Source organism: Penicillium citrinum (genome assembly GCF_028827155.1).
Source record: "Penicillium citrinum strain IBT 23319 chromosome Unknown utg000002l:1.0-3833315.0:1.0-3834789.0, whole genome shotgun sequence".
Classification (NCBI taxonomy): domain Eukaryota; kingdom Fungi; phylum Ascomycota; class Eurotiomycetes; order Eurotiales; family Aspergillaceae; genus Penicillium; species Penicillium citrinum.
This window is the reverse complement of record NW_026622687.1, coordinates 3,788,837-3,805,534: the sequence shown is the minus strand read 5'-3', so window position 1 is coordinate 3,805,534 and position 16,698 is coordinate 3,788,837. Positions and strand designations below refer to the sequence as shown.

Genomic DNA, 16,698 nt, shown 5'->3' with positions numbered 1-16,698 from the left:
GTATCTTCTAGTTCTCTACAATATTAGTATTCTCAGTCTCCCTAATTAACCTGAAAACCCTAGCAGAGAAACCTAAAAACCCTAGATAATCGATAAGATAAGTATCCGTCTTATCGGAAAAGTAGATCCCCCATCAAAAAATTCGAGACCAAATTTTTGAAATTCGACCAAAAATCAACCAAAATAGCGAAAAATATACCGACAACAGAAACAGAAACTTTGGCCCTCAGTTTAGTATTGATCAGAAAACCCGATCAGAAAATCCCAAAAGTTGGGATACTTAGGGGGGGTACATGATTTAAACTCTAAAATCGCGTACCCCCCCCCCCCGGCCCCACTTCTTAACTATACGTACCCCCCCCCGGTACACAACTGGAATATATTTAGTGTCTATCCGATAAAATCTTATCATAACTTCGAAGTCAAGTCGGCTCAGATTCTTTAAACTGATTTAGACTTGGACCGCAACTGGATATTTATCTCAGCGGAAAAACGCGAATTTCTGACTATCAGAACAAATTCTAATATAACACTTCTTCGAATCTCTTTCGATGCTGATACTGACCAGCTTTCTATTTTTACAAAACAGTATAAGATCAAAATTCCTGTCTATCCAACAATTGAATAGCTTCAGAAGAACACAGAGATAGCAAAAGCCCACATTTGGGATAAGAAAACCGATATTTGGGACTACCATATCTCTTTAATCCAGCCATTTTCCGAATTTCTAGATACAGACATTCTTCTGATCTATAAAGATCCGACTCCTCATATACTTCATGGCTACAGAGCTCCTAAATTTCTGGGATATACTAAGACTACTAAATTCGCCGATATAATGCCAGTTCAGATTGCTTTTATATTCAGTCTGAGAAAGCTTAACAAATAACTTATCAGAGAGAAAGAAAATAAAATTGATATCAAGTATTTTTGATCCAATATTATTATCCGGAATAGCGCGCCCTGGATTGAGAACCGATAGAAAGCTCTGTGCATAACCAGCAGCTATGAAAAGCCGCTGAATCTAGATATAGTATGCCGCTGTCTCCAGATATAGTATATCGCTGTCTCCGATACTATATGCCAAGTATAAATCCCGATATAGCCGACAAGTATCCACAACAGCTATAGAATCTGTGAAGGGCTAAGGCCAGGTTTAATTTCAACAAGGTGTTGCCTGCAAACTGTTATTGTCAAACTTGAAGAAATGTAAATACATGGCCGACGCGATTTGGATACGGTATAGCTTCGGTGCTATATTGTTCCGTTCCGACGGCATATGGGGTAAAAGGTAAACACAACGACAAGGTTACGTGGTACATGTGACCCTATATCGGGTTCTGACCCGTTACATCCAAAGTAGATCCGATTCTGCTTATATTTAAGATCTCTCACCGACTTGCAGTCAGGCCCACTGCACCGGGTCCCTTGGGATAGGATTGCAAGAACTTGGACTTACATAAACGTAGTATGTTGCTTTTTAGACTCATAAGACAAAACGACGCCCGTACGAATGATGGGAAATTTCCCTCGACTCCGTATGAATGCCAACTTTACAGTTCGATATAGAAAAGAGCTAACGCATCCTTAACTAGTGGTAATGTTTTTGTCCTTCCAGCCCGAGGCAATAAGGTGGTATGGGGCAGTAATATCCTGTCCCCGTCGACTTTAATCCCTTGAATGTCAATTTCCGTGCTATCTTATGATAGTCCCATCGGTAGTTAAGCTAGTTGATATAATAGAGAATCAAAAGCACTGACTGTATTTGACATATCGAAACACGCATACTACCATTCCATGGGCTTTATATGGCTAGACTCCCAGGGATAAGCGTCCTGAGGCTCATACACAAAATGGATTTCCGCACCTGGGAATGGTATATCGAGTTCATCTTTTAACATCTGTGCCGTTTCAGTTGAGAGCCACATGTATCTCTCCACCATTCCCGCATTCGATAGCCCGCCTCCATATGTACCTGGAGTTTCTTCGAACTCATTTGCACCGGGATAATCCCCATATCCGAGCTCCATGTCGTAGTAGCTGACACTGTGCTTAGTGAGACTTTTTCTCGGCTCCAGATCAGTCTGTAAACCTGGTGCAGTGAAATTAAATTGCTTGAAGTCGTGAAAGTTCGGGGGGCTCTATGTCCCGCTCCTTCATGATTTCCTCAAGATATTGGAGGTAAAATGGATTTTCACTCCGCCTGGCAGCCACATACAATGATAGGGTGTAGGGGGGGTTTCAAGCATTGGAATATACTTTTGTAATCACATATTATGCTAGTGATCGCAACTTGGTGGCTCATGGACGGACACTTTCGAACCAGGTCAATTAAAGTGTTCTCAGAGGGCTTCACGGGTAGCCATATAACCCACGGAAGGCTATCTGAGTCATCATCGATACCAGAGATATCGTTGTTCATGATCATACGGGCATTAATTGCAGTGCGAATCTGTCTGCGCTCCTGTTCATTGCCTTCATGTAGCAATTTACCTGGAAGGATAGCCCGTCCAGGGTTCGTTTCCAGCTGGTAGGCCCACCATCTGGCGAAGCTTGTATTGTGGTAAATACCACGGAGAATACAATTGTATTCGATTTTGGTTCTCAGCCTACGTGGGTGCATCAGTCGACTGTATCGGTCCACATTTCCTTCCCACGCGGCCATCTGTGTCTGAAGACGCTTTTCGAGAACTGGCAGATCAGGCGGAAGAGGCATCCACAATTGATCGGACTGGCCTGGGCCCAATTTATCGCATTCCTCCCTTCCGCTGATATCCTCCAACTTGATATCTTGCACGCCGATAAATCCATCTTCCTCGATGTCAATATCATCAGCAGTCGTCTCTGGTAAATTTTTACCAGGCTCAACTCGCTGCCTCAAAGCCCATCGGGGCTTCATATCGCCATTCAGGAACGCGGGTGTTTGTGGGGCTTCGAGATGAACGGATCGAGCGAAATCTTCCATAACAACATATCGTTGGGGGGCAGACATGATAATCTTGTAGATTGCGGCATCTTTGTCAACTTCGCGGGATTCTTCCGCAATAGAAACATCAGGTAAAAGATCCAATTCTTTGTAAAGATCCGTATAGCATGCTGCAGCACACGCTCGGCCTACTTGATACCGCATAGAAGGGTATTGACGGGCAACTTCGCGATATGTCTCTTCTGATGCAAGGTCGGGATACCATATGCAGTACGGCTGAGTAGCAGGATTTTGCATATCGGGGATTGTATCACTCATTATCAGGCGAGCATTGCGGGCGCGGGAAAATAGATGGGCCTGATCATCGTCGCCAGAGCATAGCTCAACAATTTCTGGGAGTGTTGCAAATGCAAGTGAATCACGAATTCCCCGAACGACTGCTCGGCGATGCCAGAATGAACTTAGATCAACGGGGATATCCTCCCCCTTCATCGCCCAAACACATTGATCGGGGTCGCATGCAGGTACAGGGTCCCCGAAAGAGTCTAATGTCTGCTTTTTCGGTAAAACGATATTGTATTGGCTCATAAGGCCACCGGAGTGTTTGTTAGCCGACATTGGGAAATAGTACCAGCGGTGCTGGTGCTGGGTGCAGTGACAAGTGGGGGAAATGAAGTTCAATATCGAAGAAATGGAAGGGGGGGAATTTTACCTTTTTATGCTATTTTGTTCCTTTTTTTTCTTTGACTCAGCTGTGATATTCATTTGCCCCTGGTGCAGTGGTTGCCCCACCACATGTGATGGGTACTGTATGTAACAGTATTGTAAACTTACAAGCCCATACACGAATTGGGTTGTATATGTATTGTCAACCTTTCCTTGGAACTCCTTGCTGAACCCATGGACAACTTGAAGTTGAGTGGTAGTGTTGGAATGGTATGACTAGTAACGAATTCTTCCTAAATTTTCTGAACATTACATAAAAAGGATAAAAGAAAGGCTACTGTCGATAAATGCCCTTGACTGCAAACCGAAATTGCGGTTTCCAGACCTCGGGAGAGAGAGATTCCATGCGCCAGTTGCCATCATTACTGGTACAAATTCTGAATAATATATGATAGTGTAGTAATGACTCGGAAGTGTCCAAGTTCACGATAGCTTCAACATTCAAGTTACACTCGGACTCGGACTGGTGCATTTGCACATCCGATGATGGGTCCTAGATGAGATGACCTTGGAACACTAATCGTGCAACTTGAAAGCTAATAGGAGACATTATGTATTTCCCAGTTCCCCAACTCAGAGCTTCAACTTAAAGCCTCTCGAGGATCAACACTCATCTACCCAATTTCTATCCTCCCAAGCAACAATCTCCTGCCAATGGCTACGACTCGAGTCGCTTGCTGAAGGACCATTGGTACTGGGCATAACGTCCCCAAGTTCAGTAGCCTATATATCAACAAGTTGTTAGTACCTCTAGGGCTAAAAAGGCAACACCTTGATAGAAGGGAAAATCACCCATGTCTCAAAGTCAACTCCACTGTCTAGATTCTTCCCCCGAATTTTCGCTGTGTTGCGTTCATCTTCAAAAGTTGCCGGAAAGTTGATTGTTTGATATTTGGATATCTTGTCTTCACCCGGAACTCCAGTATCTACGTCGTTCACGGTCGTAACGGTAGTACGGGTTGTCTTGTCCTCAGTCTCTTGGAGATTCCAACCATCGTCTCTGGATAAATGCTGGATGAGCCAGGTATTTGTCGAGGCTTTCCTGAGTCGTATCATTCGTTGCCTAATCGTCTCGGCGCGATCAAGACGTTCGGAAATATCCCCAACACTAGACTTCTTCGCATCATCTCTGATCGCCGCCACCCTTTCTGTAATTTTCAGAATAAACCGAGTATGGATTTTATCGCTTCCGCCTCCTGTGATGTAAGGGTTGACATCGTTCATCTCAATTTCAGAAAAAAGACGTTTATCAGTCAACTCCTGTTCCGCTCTCACAAGATCATTCTCGGAATCTGGCGCAGTTACGTCGGGAAGAGGGACGACCGCCGTGTTCTTGCCGCCTAATCTTAGCATGAATTCTTGGTAATTCAGAGGATAATTTGTGGACTCCTTCGAGCCGCGAAGAGTTATCAAATGGCGATTATCTAAGCCGGCCTTGAGAAGTGGTTTTTCCTTCTTGTTTAAAACCCAAGGAAGTATGAGCTTTTGTTTGTCGAAACCCTCCGTTTGACTATATTAAAATACTGAAACTCAGTTACGGACAAAAGGAATATCGATTAGATGGGTAATCACGTACCCAATAATCTTATAAGCCTCCCACAAAAACAGCTTTTCGTAAGTATGAGCACGTCCATTGAGCCCGTGATCAATGATACCATGAATCTTTGGGGGAGCAGTTTCGGCTCTTTGATGGTGTGTGTGCAAATGATTATGAGAAATGGGATGAGTTGCACAACTTAAACTCGCAAAGTGAACAAGCCACAATATAACAAGGCTCAGGACGGACAACGCAGGCACCCGGGAGAACATTGTGATGACCAAAGTCTTGATTAATCAAGAGTCAAAAGTTTTCAAAAAGTGAGCTCAGTTAATCGAAAAAAGCGCAGAGGGAACAGTCCCTCAAGTTCTTTTATGGGACAATCCTTTCCCACCTTTCCCAGATGAACAGTTCTAATATACTACTAATTTCTCCCCGTACTCCGTACCGCGAGATATTGTCGAAAGTCCGGCCTCTTGGCAAATCGTCGCCGATCCTGCTATTCCATTCCGTACTCCACACATCAGCCATGCTAATTTTACTTCCGAGCCGTGGCCCTGCGGGATTTACCAAAATTTGGAATCAAAGCTGTATTGTGTCATGTACATACTAGCACTGGAAGGCTTGGACCTCAAGACCTATTACAATTGTTCTTCATAGATAAGCTAGCAAGAGCGCTAAATTAGTTCTTTCGGTTGGGTTTCATGTTGCCAGACTCATTATCGTGGTACTACAAAAAACGTACTACTTTGCAATGTTCCAGCCTGAACACAGAGATTTCCGCCCCCATAGTTCACATTCCGCCTCGCCCTATCAGTATCAGGGACTAGTGTGGTGTATGTGCTGCAAGACGATGGGGCGGAACTTTCTATAGGGTGAATGGCAGTGGGGGCCGGGAAAAGAAAAGCTTGAATGTCCGTCGTACCACATGTGATTGCTTTGGGAATTGAATACTAGTAAGTGTCAAATTGTCCAAAAGTATGTAGCACTCACATGTGCCTATGTCTTAATCATGGATGGAGTTCACTGATTCACTAAGGGGGATATTGCCGATAAGAGAGAGATAATCGTAGTATAGAAAATCAACTGAGCTACATAGCCCCCTAATTGAAAATGACTTACTAGTGCTTCAGTCCCAGCCTTGTTGCAAGAGAATTATCAAACAAGATCCAGACATCGGAAATTCATGAGATGCAAGTTAGTGCCAGTGGCCAGTCTTGCAGTTCTTACCACAATAAGTTAGGGTAAAAAATGCACATGAGTCAATTGATTAATCAGGCTCCAATAGGCCGCTGGGGCCATGATCCAGGGATTGCCGAGCATATGCGAGACTTTTTTAAAATTATCAATCATCTGCGGCTACATGGAGTATAACGAAGTCTTCACACTAGTGCAGGGGCTTTGGGGCCGTCCGTTTGGAAGAGTCCACACAATGCTTCCAGGGACAGCAATTCGCGCATTTGGAATTCTGCTGATCCCTAACTAGATCGTCTAAAAATAATGCACCCTGCACATCGAGAAGGGGGCTGTTTACTCGTGAAGCACCGATTCATCTGGTATCTAGTAGTAGTAGGTACTTGGTTATTTGATGAACCTTTGAATCACCCTGAAACCTGAAGCGACGTAGGGGCCATGATCGGACCCACATGGATCGATAATAACATATCGTGAGGCTGTATCATAAGACTTTTTAGACCTATTCTTGGCAAAGCTTGCATGCAGGGCCTACACTAATGTAGTACTGTACCGTCTTGATCCGAGTCTTTTGGTTGGAAGCAAACTTAAACATTCCAGGGTTATATTGTCAAGCGAAGTAGTCGTCTCCGGATGTCCAGTGAGCCCCTGAATAGGGCCCTGCTGGCAGAGCCTTGTATACACGTACTAGTAGCATTTCAAGCTCAATTCACAATTTTTAGGAAATATACCTACTACTAGTGTCCAATCTCATCTATGTGAGAACAGCCGAGCGAATCATGAGTTTACGGGTCCTTTTGACGTCGAAAATCGCGATGATACAATTGAAAATCTCAGCAATCCTGCAAATCAAAGATTCAAAAGAGGACTGGAGAAGTGAGGCTCTTTAGGAGTTTGTCTTGTAACTTAAATTACACCAGTGAAGTTACTAACTAGTAAAACTAGTAATTTACGACTAGTAGCAGTAGGAAAAAGCGGACTCAGAGAAATTGTACTAGTAGTAGGTTTCATGAAACGGACCTACTCCATAATGAGATCCACTTCTTAGTGTGATCCAACAGTTACCAACTTCACCAAAATATGGCCAAGATGTGACACGGGAACTAATCATGCATTATGGGCTCGAAGGATTCCACGTACCAAACTATTATCGGTGCCGGTTCGTGGTCTATACGCTTGTGCCAGTGAGTGACCATCCAGCATCGAAAAATTGTGTATCTCAAGTACAAGTACTAGTGTAGTGGGGAGTATCGGCCTGCCTGCCAGTAGGAGGATTATGTAAGGGAATTGGCCTAATTTGGAAGGGAGCTTATATACATTCATTTAGATAGCATCTTTAGCATCACCCAGAGGGGGACACAGAGTTCAATTACACGAGTTACAGTCTATTCGAGAGAGTGCTAGCAGATATCCCTAGTTGGGGTGTTGTTTACCCTCATCCTTCTGCCCTATTCGACCTGCACGTACCGACCGTGCTGCTTCGAGCATCCTATCCCGTTACACTAGTACTACTAGTCCTAGTAGCATTTGCAGTTTACCTATATATTGGGCTAAGTAGTGATGGATACTGGTATATTTTAACATCATCTCCACTGTCCTTTCAGGTTCCTTTTCATTCATTTTTCTCAATAACCTTGGAATCATAAAGCCTGGGCAGTCTTCAAGCCCGTTCTTTCACGATGAGGACTGCCATAGGGGCTTTTGTTCCTTTCCTCTCTTTGAATTTTCTCTTTTCCCTTCCTTCTATTATCCATGCTTCGCCCAACGCGTCGGCAAGCTCAGGCGTGTTGCCTGCTCCAGGTTGTCCAGAATCCTGTTCAGTTGTCGGTTCAAATCCGAGTAACTGGACTTGGATTGTTGACCAAAGCCATCTGAGCATCTGTGAACAGCCAATCCTATTTGACTACCATATCGACCGGGACCCGAGCTCCAACTTGGTTGTACGCTCTTGTGCTGTCCTTGAGCCCTTCCCCGAGCAACCTCAACCCTCTAATTTCCAAAAGAAAGAATGGAGCAAACTCAATCGCAAAGACTCAGAGATGGTCGAGCAGTCATTGGTTGTATCGAACTCCTGCGGGGCATTTCAACAATCTTCAAATGTTACAGTTCATGTGGGCCCTGCTGGTGCTATGAAGGCCAGCAAGGACTCCAGTACCGCAATCAAGAATCTAGCATCTTACATGACCAATGCTGCCTCCTGTGGTACCACCATCCTCCTGTCAAAGGCTGGGGACTCTGTGGCTGCGCTTTATGCCGGTGCAGATGTCTACCAAAGCGCTGTTGGATCATACATGCTCGATTTCGAGAAACATTTTGAAGCTGGATCCCATACAATCCAGTCCTGCGACTCGAGCTCGAAGCGAGGTAATACCATTGGTGTTTATCTTGTCAATTCATTGGACGATCTGGAAGATATCGATCATGCCTTGCAGACCTGGTCCAAGGGCAACTGTCTTGACTCGGACGGTCATGACTCGATTCAATCAAAGACCACTATGCTTGAGGTTTCTGATGCCAGCAAGAGATCAGACAGTTATTCATCTTTTGGACTCGGAGGCTTCCTAGCCCCTCGTTCTGATTGTAAGACCATCGAAGTCAGCCAAGGAGACGGTTGCGCCTCATTAGCAAGCCGCTGTGGTATATCAGGGAACGATTTCGACAAGTACAACACTGGTAAAGGCTTCTGCAGTAATTTGAAAGTGAAGCAACGTGTTTGCTGCTCAGCGGGATCTCTTCCAGATATCACCCCCAAGAAGCAGTCAGATGGCACTTGTGGCACTTATACTATCCAGACGAATGACAACTGTGCCGATATTGCAGCCCATTTTGGTATTACAAAAGATGATATCTATGACCTCAACGAAGATACCTGGGGATGGGCTGGCTGTGGCAACAACGATCTCAAACCAGATCAAGTCATTTGTTTGAGTGAAGGCAATAGTCCTATGCCATCCCCACTGAGCAACGCTGTTTGTGGTCCTCAGGTGTCTGGTACCAAAGCTCCATCAGGAGAGTTTACTGGTTGGAATCTTACAAAACTCAACCCTTGTCCCCTGAATGCTTGTTGCTCTGGTTGGGGTTTTTGTGGCACCTCAGATAAATTCTGTACCGAGTCACCAGCCAAGACAAAAGCCCCAGGGGCCTTTCAGAGTGGCAAAGATGGATGCATCTCCAACTGTGGCACAGATATCGTCAACAATGATGACGCCCCGGACAATTTCTACCATGTTGCTTATTTCGAAGTCTTCAACCTCAAGCGCGATTGTCTCAACATGGACGTCAATGAAATCAGCGATACATTCTTGACTCACGTGCACTTCGCTTTTGCTGGATTGACTGCTGATTTTGAAGTTTCCTTTGACAACGATGAATACAAAAAGCAGTTTGAAAAGTTCGTCAAACAGGATGCATCCTATAAAAAGATTCTTTCGTTTGGAGGTTGGGCTGAGTCAACATCCGCCACGACTTTCCAGCGGTACCGTGATGTCGTCAAGTCTGGGAATCGGGAGAAGTTTGCTAAGAGCATCAAGGCATTCTTCGAGAAGTATGATGGACTAGACGGTATCGACTTTGACTGGGAGTATCCGGGAGCCACTGACATCCCTGGCGTGCCCGCAGGTTCCGACAGTGACGACGACAACTACCTTGGATTCTTGAAGTTGATGAAGAATACCATTGGTGATAAGTCACTTTCAATTGCTCTGCCTGCTTCGTATTGGTATCTGAAGACATTCCCAATCTCCAAAATGTCGGACTATGTTTCATACTTCATCTACATGACTTATGACCTCCATGGCCAATGGGGTGAGTTGATGAATATTTTACCAGGTTTCTTTCATGGACGTGGGTTACTAACGATGGAAAAATTGAATAGATTACAACAATGCCTACGCAGACGAGGGATGCCCCAGCGGAGACTGTCTTCGATCGCATGTCAACAAGACCGAGACTAGAAACTCTCTTGCGATGATCACCAAGGCTGGTGTTCCTGCAAGCAAGGTCTTTGTTGGAATCTCAAGCTACGGTCGAAGCTTTGGTATGGTCGACACAACCTGCACTGGTCCCATGTGCAAATACGGTGGCGGGTTTGATAATTCCACTGCCGAGGCTGGAATTTGTACCAACACCTCTGGCTACATCTCAAACGCCGAGCTCAATCTCATCATGACAGGTGTGAACTCGAATGATACTAGCTATAAGGGCCGCACGTGGTATGATAAGGATTCCGCTTCAGATATAATGGTTTACGGTACTGAAGGCGAAATCACCTCTTGGGTGGCATATATGTCCGATGAAACCAAGAATGACCGCATTGATTGGGTCAAAGGACTCAATTTTGGAGGCGTCACTGATTGGGCCATCGACCTTCAAGAATTGAAGTTGGGTGTTGATCCCGACTCCGATGAAGTTCAGGACATTGATCTTCCCGCTCTGCCCAAGGGATGCTCTTCGAAAGATTGGCCGGACAATTTGGAAGACTTGCGAAACAACATTGATAAGATTGATTTAGGTTGTCGGGCCCAGGCTGTTGTTTGGGTTTTGATCAAAATCCTTCCTGGCATACTGGACAACTATAAAAGTGCAGGTGACAACTATGATGAATATGTGAGTTCCAAAACCCCCGCGATGCTTTGGCATTCAAGCTCACATGCCTTTAGTTCAAATACTATGCCGAATGGGTCAGAAATGGCATCGATGATTCATTGCCACTCTTTATGTGGGGTAATGGACAAAAATACATGGACTGCAAATGGTCATCCACAAAGGACGGCAGTGGTAATAAGGCCTGTACAGAAATGAACGTCCCCGAAGGACAACCAGGACAAGGTCAAGTTGTTATCACATATACAGTACGTGATGAAGATGGTTTTTATAAAGCCCTCCAAGACGACTATGGAATTGAGAAGGACTGGATTGTATGGAAAGACACACACGCAGACCCTGAAAATTCTGTTCCCTGTCCTCCTTGTCCTAACTTGACCAAAAACTGCCCGTCTTGCGCTGGTCATGGCGTGACTTACCACAACTGGCCAGTAAAGGCTGCGGACGATGACATCCATGTTCCTAATCTCAAAAGCATCATCCACACTGCAGTACCTAACATCACGACACTTCAAGATGTCATTCTTGGGAGTTTCATAGAGATGCGTATTGGGGCCATGGATGCTTCGGACGAAGACGTCGCTACCGCGCTCAGTATGCCTGTTTTCATGATTGCAGACACAACTGAACAAATGAAAAACATCACGAAAATTGGCAAAGAACAGGAGAAAGCTGATGATGAGGCTAGAGTCAGTTTCATCTTAGACATTGTCAGCATTGTTCTTATGATTATTCCGTTCGCTGGAGAAGCAGTCGATGCGATTGGTGGCATAGCGAACGTTGCTCGTGCGGCTTATGTTGTTGGTGGGGCCGGCAACGCAGCTCTTTCTGTCTATGATATTGTGAAGAACCCATCTTCAGCACCCTTCGCTATTCTTGGTCTAGTCATGGGAGTTGACGCCTCGGTTGTGGGCAAGGCCAGCAAGACGACCTTCATCAAAGCTGCCGCTTTCCGGAACGCGATGACGGAGGATACTCTGAGCTCCTTCAGCAAAGAGTTCCGGGCGAATGATGCAATTGTACAGGATATTATCAAAGCTTGTAAAATGGCTTGATGTCCATGTTGCGGAGCAATCCTAGTGGTTTATATTTCGCGTCAGGCAGGGTAATCAGTTCTAGGAATATCACCACTTCAAGAACTTTTCCTTCAATTCCAAAAAGCAATATCAGCTACACATACTGCTAGAAGATACTAATGCGAAAAATGATCAGTACTTCAAGTTGAACAAAAATCCGGAACTACCGCACTAGTAGCAGGAGAAGAGGGTGTAAATAGAGAATCTCGACACTATGCCCTAGATTACCTGGCTAATCTATCTAGTTCCGATGGATTCTGGATCACGCGGCATTCACGGAATTGGCTTCGGTTACCTCCCACCTATCGCCCAGCCTGCTCAGCTGTAGGACGGTCTGGACTAGCCGTCGTGCTTGGCTGTCAGTCTGGACGTGTCTTGATCTTCGGATTCGCCCCTGGGGATGCCGACTGAGCGATTCACGGCAATAGTCAATAGCCAGCCAAGACCGGAAAGTAAAGGACAATCACACGCATGTCTTGTCTTGCCACGCACAGTGGTTTCTCCTGGACGGCCGCGGTCGTCACCTGATCGACGGCCCGAGCCTAGCGAGGTAATTTTCCGTAATAATTACATACTTGTTGTGGGGCTACTTCCATATTAAGCCGCCGTAGGATATTTCATACTCAAATTTACACTACCGTTATTTTCCCATGTATTCAACTTCATAAATTTGTAATATTGGTACCTCGCTGCTGCCAAAAATTTTGCTCAACTCAACCTTGTCGTAACTAACATCATTTTAATGGCCTGAAAAGATGATGACCGCGATTGCAAAATTACACTTACGCCGAATTATCCTTCACACTCTTTTCCGATGTCATGGTGGATGATCTTGGCGTTCCTGTCATCAACGGCAGATTTCCTAGTAGCACATGACGTCTTGTACTTCAGCATTGGAACAAAGTATTTTTTCTGTTTCTAGAGAGCAGTGATATGAAAGGTCCCCTAGCTATTGTATTCACCATTTTTAGATCACAATCAGTTTGTGGCTAGAGAATGAGGATGCTGGACTGTGCAGGTACCTCGCGGCTGTTTCATCACATAGGGAATTTCATTTCACCGGGATGGGGGTTAATAGCATGGGTAGCAGTTACTTGATAATAGTGGAAGTGGGCATATGCATCGCAATTTGTCTAGAAATGGGATACGAAAGCACAAGCTTACAGCAAAATATAGCTATTGAACAAGCAAAACTTATAAAACATGTTGTTGAGATAGCGTTCCCATCTTCATATAAACGATCAATATGGCTAAGCTAATAACAAACGAATCATTAGAGATAGAATGAGGTGCATAATGCATAGTACAAATGTTGTCATTATTGTGGTGTGTATCGGTCTGGGGCTCGTCTCTCGCGAGATGGGTAGCGTGAGATTTTATATAAGAAAGGGCAGTATATATCTGTGAAAGTGTCGCTTGCAAATCAGTCTTCAATACAGTCCAAATAAGAAAATCTATGATATCTGTTATATTGGATATAAATAGTATTCTCTAGATGCTTTTCTGGTTGATGTTGTAGTTTATTGAGATATATAGGACAGTTCTCGGAATGATTTTGCTCGGAAGCCAATTTGAAGCTCAACAACAGACAACAACTGCAAGTATCGGAAGCTCAACACAGACTAACAGGATGAGTATTCGGTTCTAGTCTCTGAGAGTTTCGAAACTGACACAGATTGCCAATTGTGATCGACTGATATTTCAAATATCTACTACTGGATTGTAGAAAGGTATCTTGTCACTATAGTTGGCGATATTGGCTATCGGTCTATATTGTAGATCGGTAGTATCTGTATCTCTGGCTGTCTGATCCAGTTCTTGGTACTATCTGTGGGTTTTACTCGCTGATTTGAATCAAAGATCACTCAGATTATCGGTATAGATTTTGTGCTATTTTTTGTAGAGTATCGAAGACGAGATCGAATTAAATATTAGATATAGTGCAGAAAGATCAAATAGTTGATACTTCAAGGTTATTACAATATTTCGAGCTTTATCAATTGAGGATCTATGTATAAGAGATTTATAATGAGTTTCTTTTTTGATGGTTCTGTAACGGTACTAAGGTACAAGCTAGCACTTGTTGACTAGGTAAGAGGATAATAGAAGAAAAAGAACAGGAGATCAATTCAATCACTTAGTAGGATATACAGAGAGACTGATTCTTGAAGAATCTTCAAGCAATCAGGATAATACAAGCAAAGTCATTCAACCTTTTCCTCACGTGCCTTTTTCGAGAAAGAAGCGGTGTCGAATCGGGTTCGAAGCGTGAAGATCAGTAGCTTCACTGAAAGAGGTAAGCTCTATGGCTTCACCGTATCATCCTTCAGATCCGTTGTCAGGGATCCCGTGACAATGCAATAGATGTGGTGGCATGGAAACAATCAGACATTTCTGAGAGGAACAATGGCAGCAAACAGCATGAAGTCGTACAAAAATATGTACCATCTATACGAGATCCAGTCACTTTCAATTGTCCTCAACAACGACAATCGGAAAACGAGAACGAAGGTGATAGCAGCCACCATAATGGACACAATAACCGTAGCGGCATCGTATTTATAGTCCAAAAGGCCATAAAAAATATAGATATACTAAAAGGATCTATTAGTACCTGCTGATTATTTCTCCATATGGTGAAAAGCTCACTCCAAAAATAACCAGTCCAGCACAACTGTATATGCGAGCTTAGAAGTTGGACATTAGCAAGAATCTCAATTCCCAGGAGGAACGCAGATACCTGGAATAACACCTAGTAAAATTGGTGTAGTCCGACGGCCGCATGCGATATCACCTGGCACATCACGGAAATCCTGAATTGGCACAGTAGGAACAGCCCACATGGTTATTAGTTTGACCCAGCTCCAACCGACTTCGACATCGGAACCTCCAATCTCCCAGCAGGCCATTAATTGCACAGCTGTCGCTATTGTCATGCAGATGTCTTTCATGGGTCCAAACCTTGCTGCATGTAGCCCATAATGAATGAGAACGGTAACAACCCAAGTTACAGCCCATTTCTTCACGTTAAGAAAATGGCTATATATAAGCCATATTCCGGATGAGATATAATATCGAGCCCTTATTGCATTTATAGTGGTCAACTTGGACACAATTGGACGATCTGGCTTATTGATTTCATCTTCTAAGGTACTTCCTTCTGCATTGTTTGCGAGATCGATGGTATAGGCAAATAAAAACCCATATCCTATGGCGTCTATAAAAGAGGATTAGCTGTCAGTCGCCAGAAGTAATATGTCGTATATCATACGAGCAATAGTATGCAATATCTCATCGAGTTCTGCTCCTCTATAGAGTAATGATGCTGTCGTGAAGATAGGGAAAGGGACGAAAGCTGCATCAACATTGCTTCTCATCAAGCGGTATGTCAGGTAGACCTCATGCTTCACAATGTGATATATTAACTTCATGTATTGAGTCATTCCCACGTTGAATACAAGGGGGGCGTAAAAACGGATGATGGTGCTTTATAAAAAATTAGGGGTTAAAGGATCTGTAGGTTCCGTGGTGAGCGGCTTGGATTTATTATTTTCATTGTGCGGTTATGTGGTTGTAAAGTTTGAATTCAACCAGCGCACACTGTATATGTATTATGCGCCCGCTGAGGCCTCTCACATTCTATTTTCACGACTATTTCGATTGAAAATGAGGTCATATTGCACCGTACAACTTGGGTTGTTATAGCTGAAAAGGTGATGATCGTCAGTTATTTGCCATAGACACAGGAAGACCCACATATTTTACCAATCACAGTGAAATCAGGCCGCTGAGATCACCTATCCTAGTTGGTTGTAGTTATTGCACTGTACAATTTGATAGAAAGCCTAGTATATTACCACTTTTCTTGATTCTATCTGAATGACACTAGTTGGGTGGTAGCTGCAAAAATATACGAACGGCACTCACGAGTTCTCGAAAGAACCCTGTGAAGCAAGTTCACTGACGAGAAGGACGGGAACAGCCACTAGCCTATTTATCTATCCGTGCGCGGCTCCTGCACTAGGTGTGTAGCACAGACATGCTGGTCGTCTGACGTATGGTTTGAGACAGTGAGCTAGAATAGGGCGAGAAATGCGGTCAGTTCTGCTTAGGTACATGTGTCGTGAAATTTCCGATGTTTTTGAATACTCGTGCGAAGCACTGTCTTGACTTTTATTTTAATGTGACTGGGAGGTGTATTGAAACAGTAACTGAGGAGTTGAGTGCATGGGCCTTCAACTCAGGTTACACAAAAATTGTTTCTGCCCTTTACGATCGCACAAGGACCTTCAAGCCGGCCGTTCTCATGCTTCGCGCGGATGACTTGCTCGGTCTTCCAGAGCAGGGCGCAAAAATCCTTCTTCCCCAAATAATTCTCTCCACACTCTCTATTCCAAGGATAGTTCTGGCAATCATATTTGCATCTGCTAGATTGATCATTGTGGAACCAGAGAGGCATCAGGCGTGGAATTATGGAAAATGATTGTTGAGGGAGACTTCACTATAGTATTGAAAAATGCAGCCTGTAAGATCTGAACTGTGGCTTCTTAAATTCCCGTCGACGTACAAGCGCCCATAATATCTGTATAAAACTATTTTCAAATACTACGATATCTAACGGATATAATCTCCAGAGC

The 16,698-nt window shown here is 44.1% G+C and overlaps 4 protein-coding genes across 4 annotated transcripts; 1 reads left to right on the top strand and 3 right to left on the bottom strand.

The window, feature by feature from the left end:
• Positions 1 to 1,787: 1,787 nt before the first annotated feature.
• Positions 1,788 to 3,544, bottom strand: N7469_003242 (uncharacterized protein; the record flags this gene model as incomplete). The annotated part of the gene is made up of 2 exons (XM_056642162.1): positions 1,788 to 2,141; positions 2,219 to 3,544. The coding sequence occupies 2 exons, from the start codon at positions 3,542 to 3,544 to the stop codon at positions 1,788 to 1,790; spliced, it is 1,680 nt and encodes a 559-aa protein (XP_056504656.1).
• Positions 3,545 to 4,408: 864 nt separating this feature from the next.
• Positions 4,409 to 5,461, bottom strand: N7469_003241 (uncharacterized protein; the record flags this gene model as incomplete). The annotated part of the gene is made up of 2 exons (XM_056642161.1): positions 4,409 to 5,162; positions 5,229 to 5,461. The coding sequence occupies 2 exons, from the start codon at positions 5,459 to 5,461 to the stop codon at positions 4,409 to 4,411; spliced, it is 987 nt and encodes a 328-aa protein (XP_056504655.1).
• Positions 5,462 to 8,062: 2,601 nt separating this feature from the next.
• Positions 8,063 to 12,040, top strand: N7469_003240 (putative class V chitinase; the record flags this gene model as incomplete). Its single annotated transcript, XM_056642160.1, has 3 exons — positions 8,063 to 10,187; positions 10,258 to 10,988; positions 11,042 to 12,040. The coding sequence occupies 3 exons, from the start codon at positions 8,063 to 8,065 to the stop codon at positions 12,038 to 12,040; spliced, it is 3,855 nt and encodes a 1,284-aa protein (XP_056504654.1).
• Positions 12,041 to 14,775: 2,735 nt separating this feature from the next.
• N7469_003239 (UbiA family prenyltransferase) lies at positions 14,776 to 15,504 on the bottom strand (the record flags this gene model as incomplete). The annotated part of the gene is made up of 2 exons (XM_056642159.1): positions 14,776 to 15,278; positions 15,333 to 15,504. 2 exons carry the CDS (start codon positions 15,502 to 15,504, stop codon positions 14,776 to 14,778), a joined length of 675 nt encoding a protein of 224 aa, XP_056504653.1.
• Between the last annotated feature and the right edge of the window lie 1,194 nt (positions 15,505 to 16,698).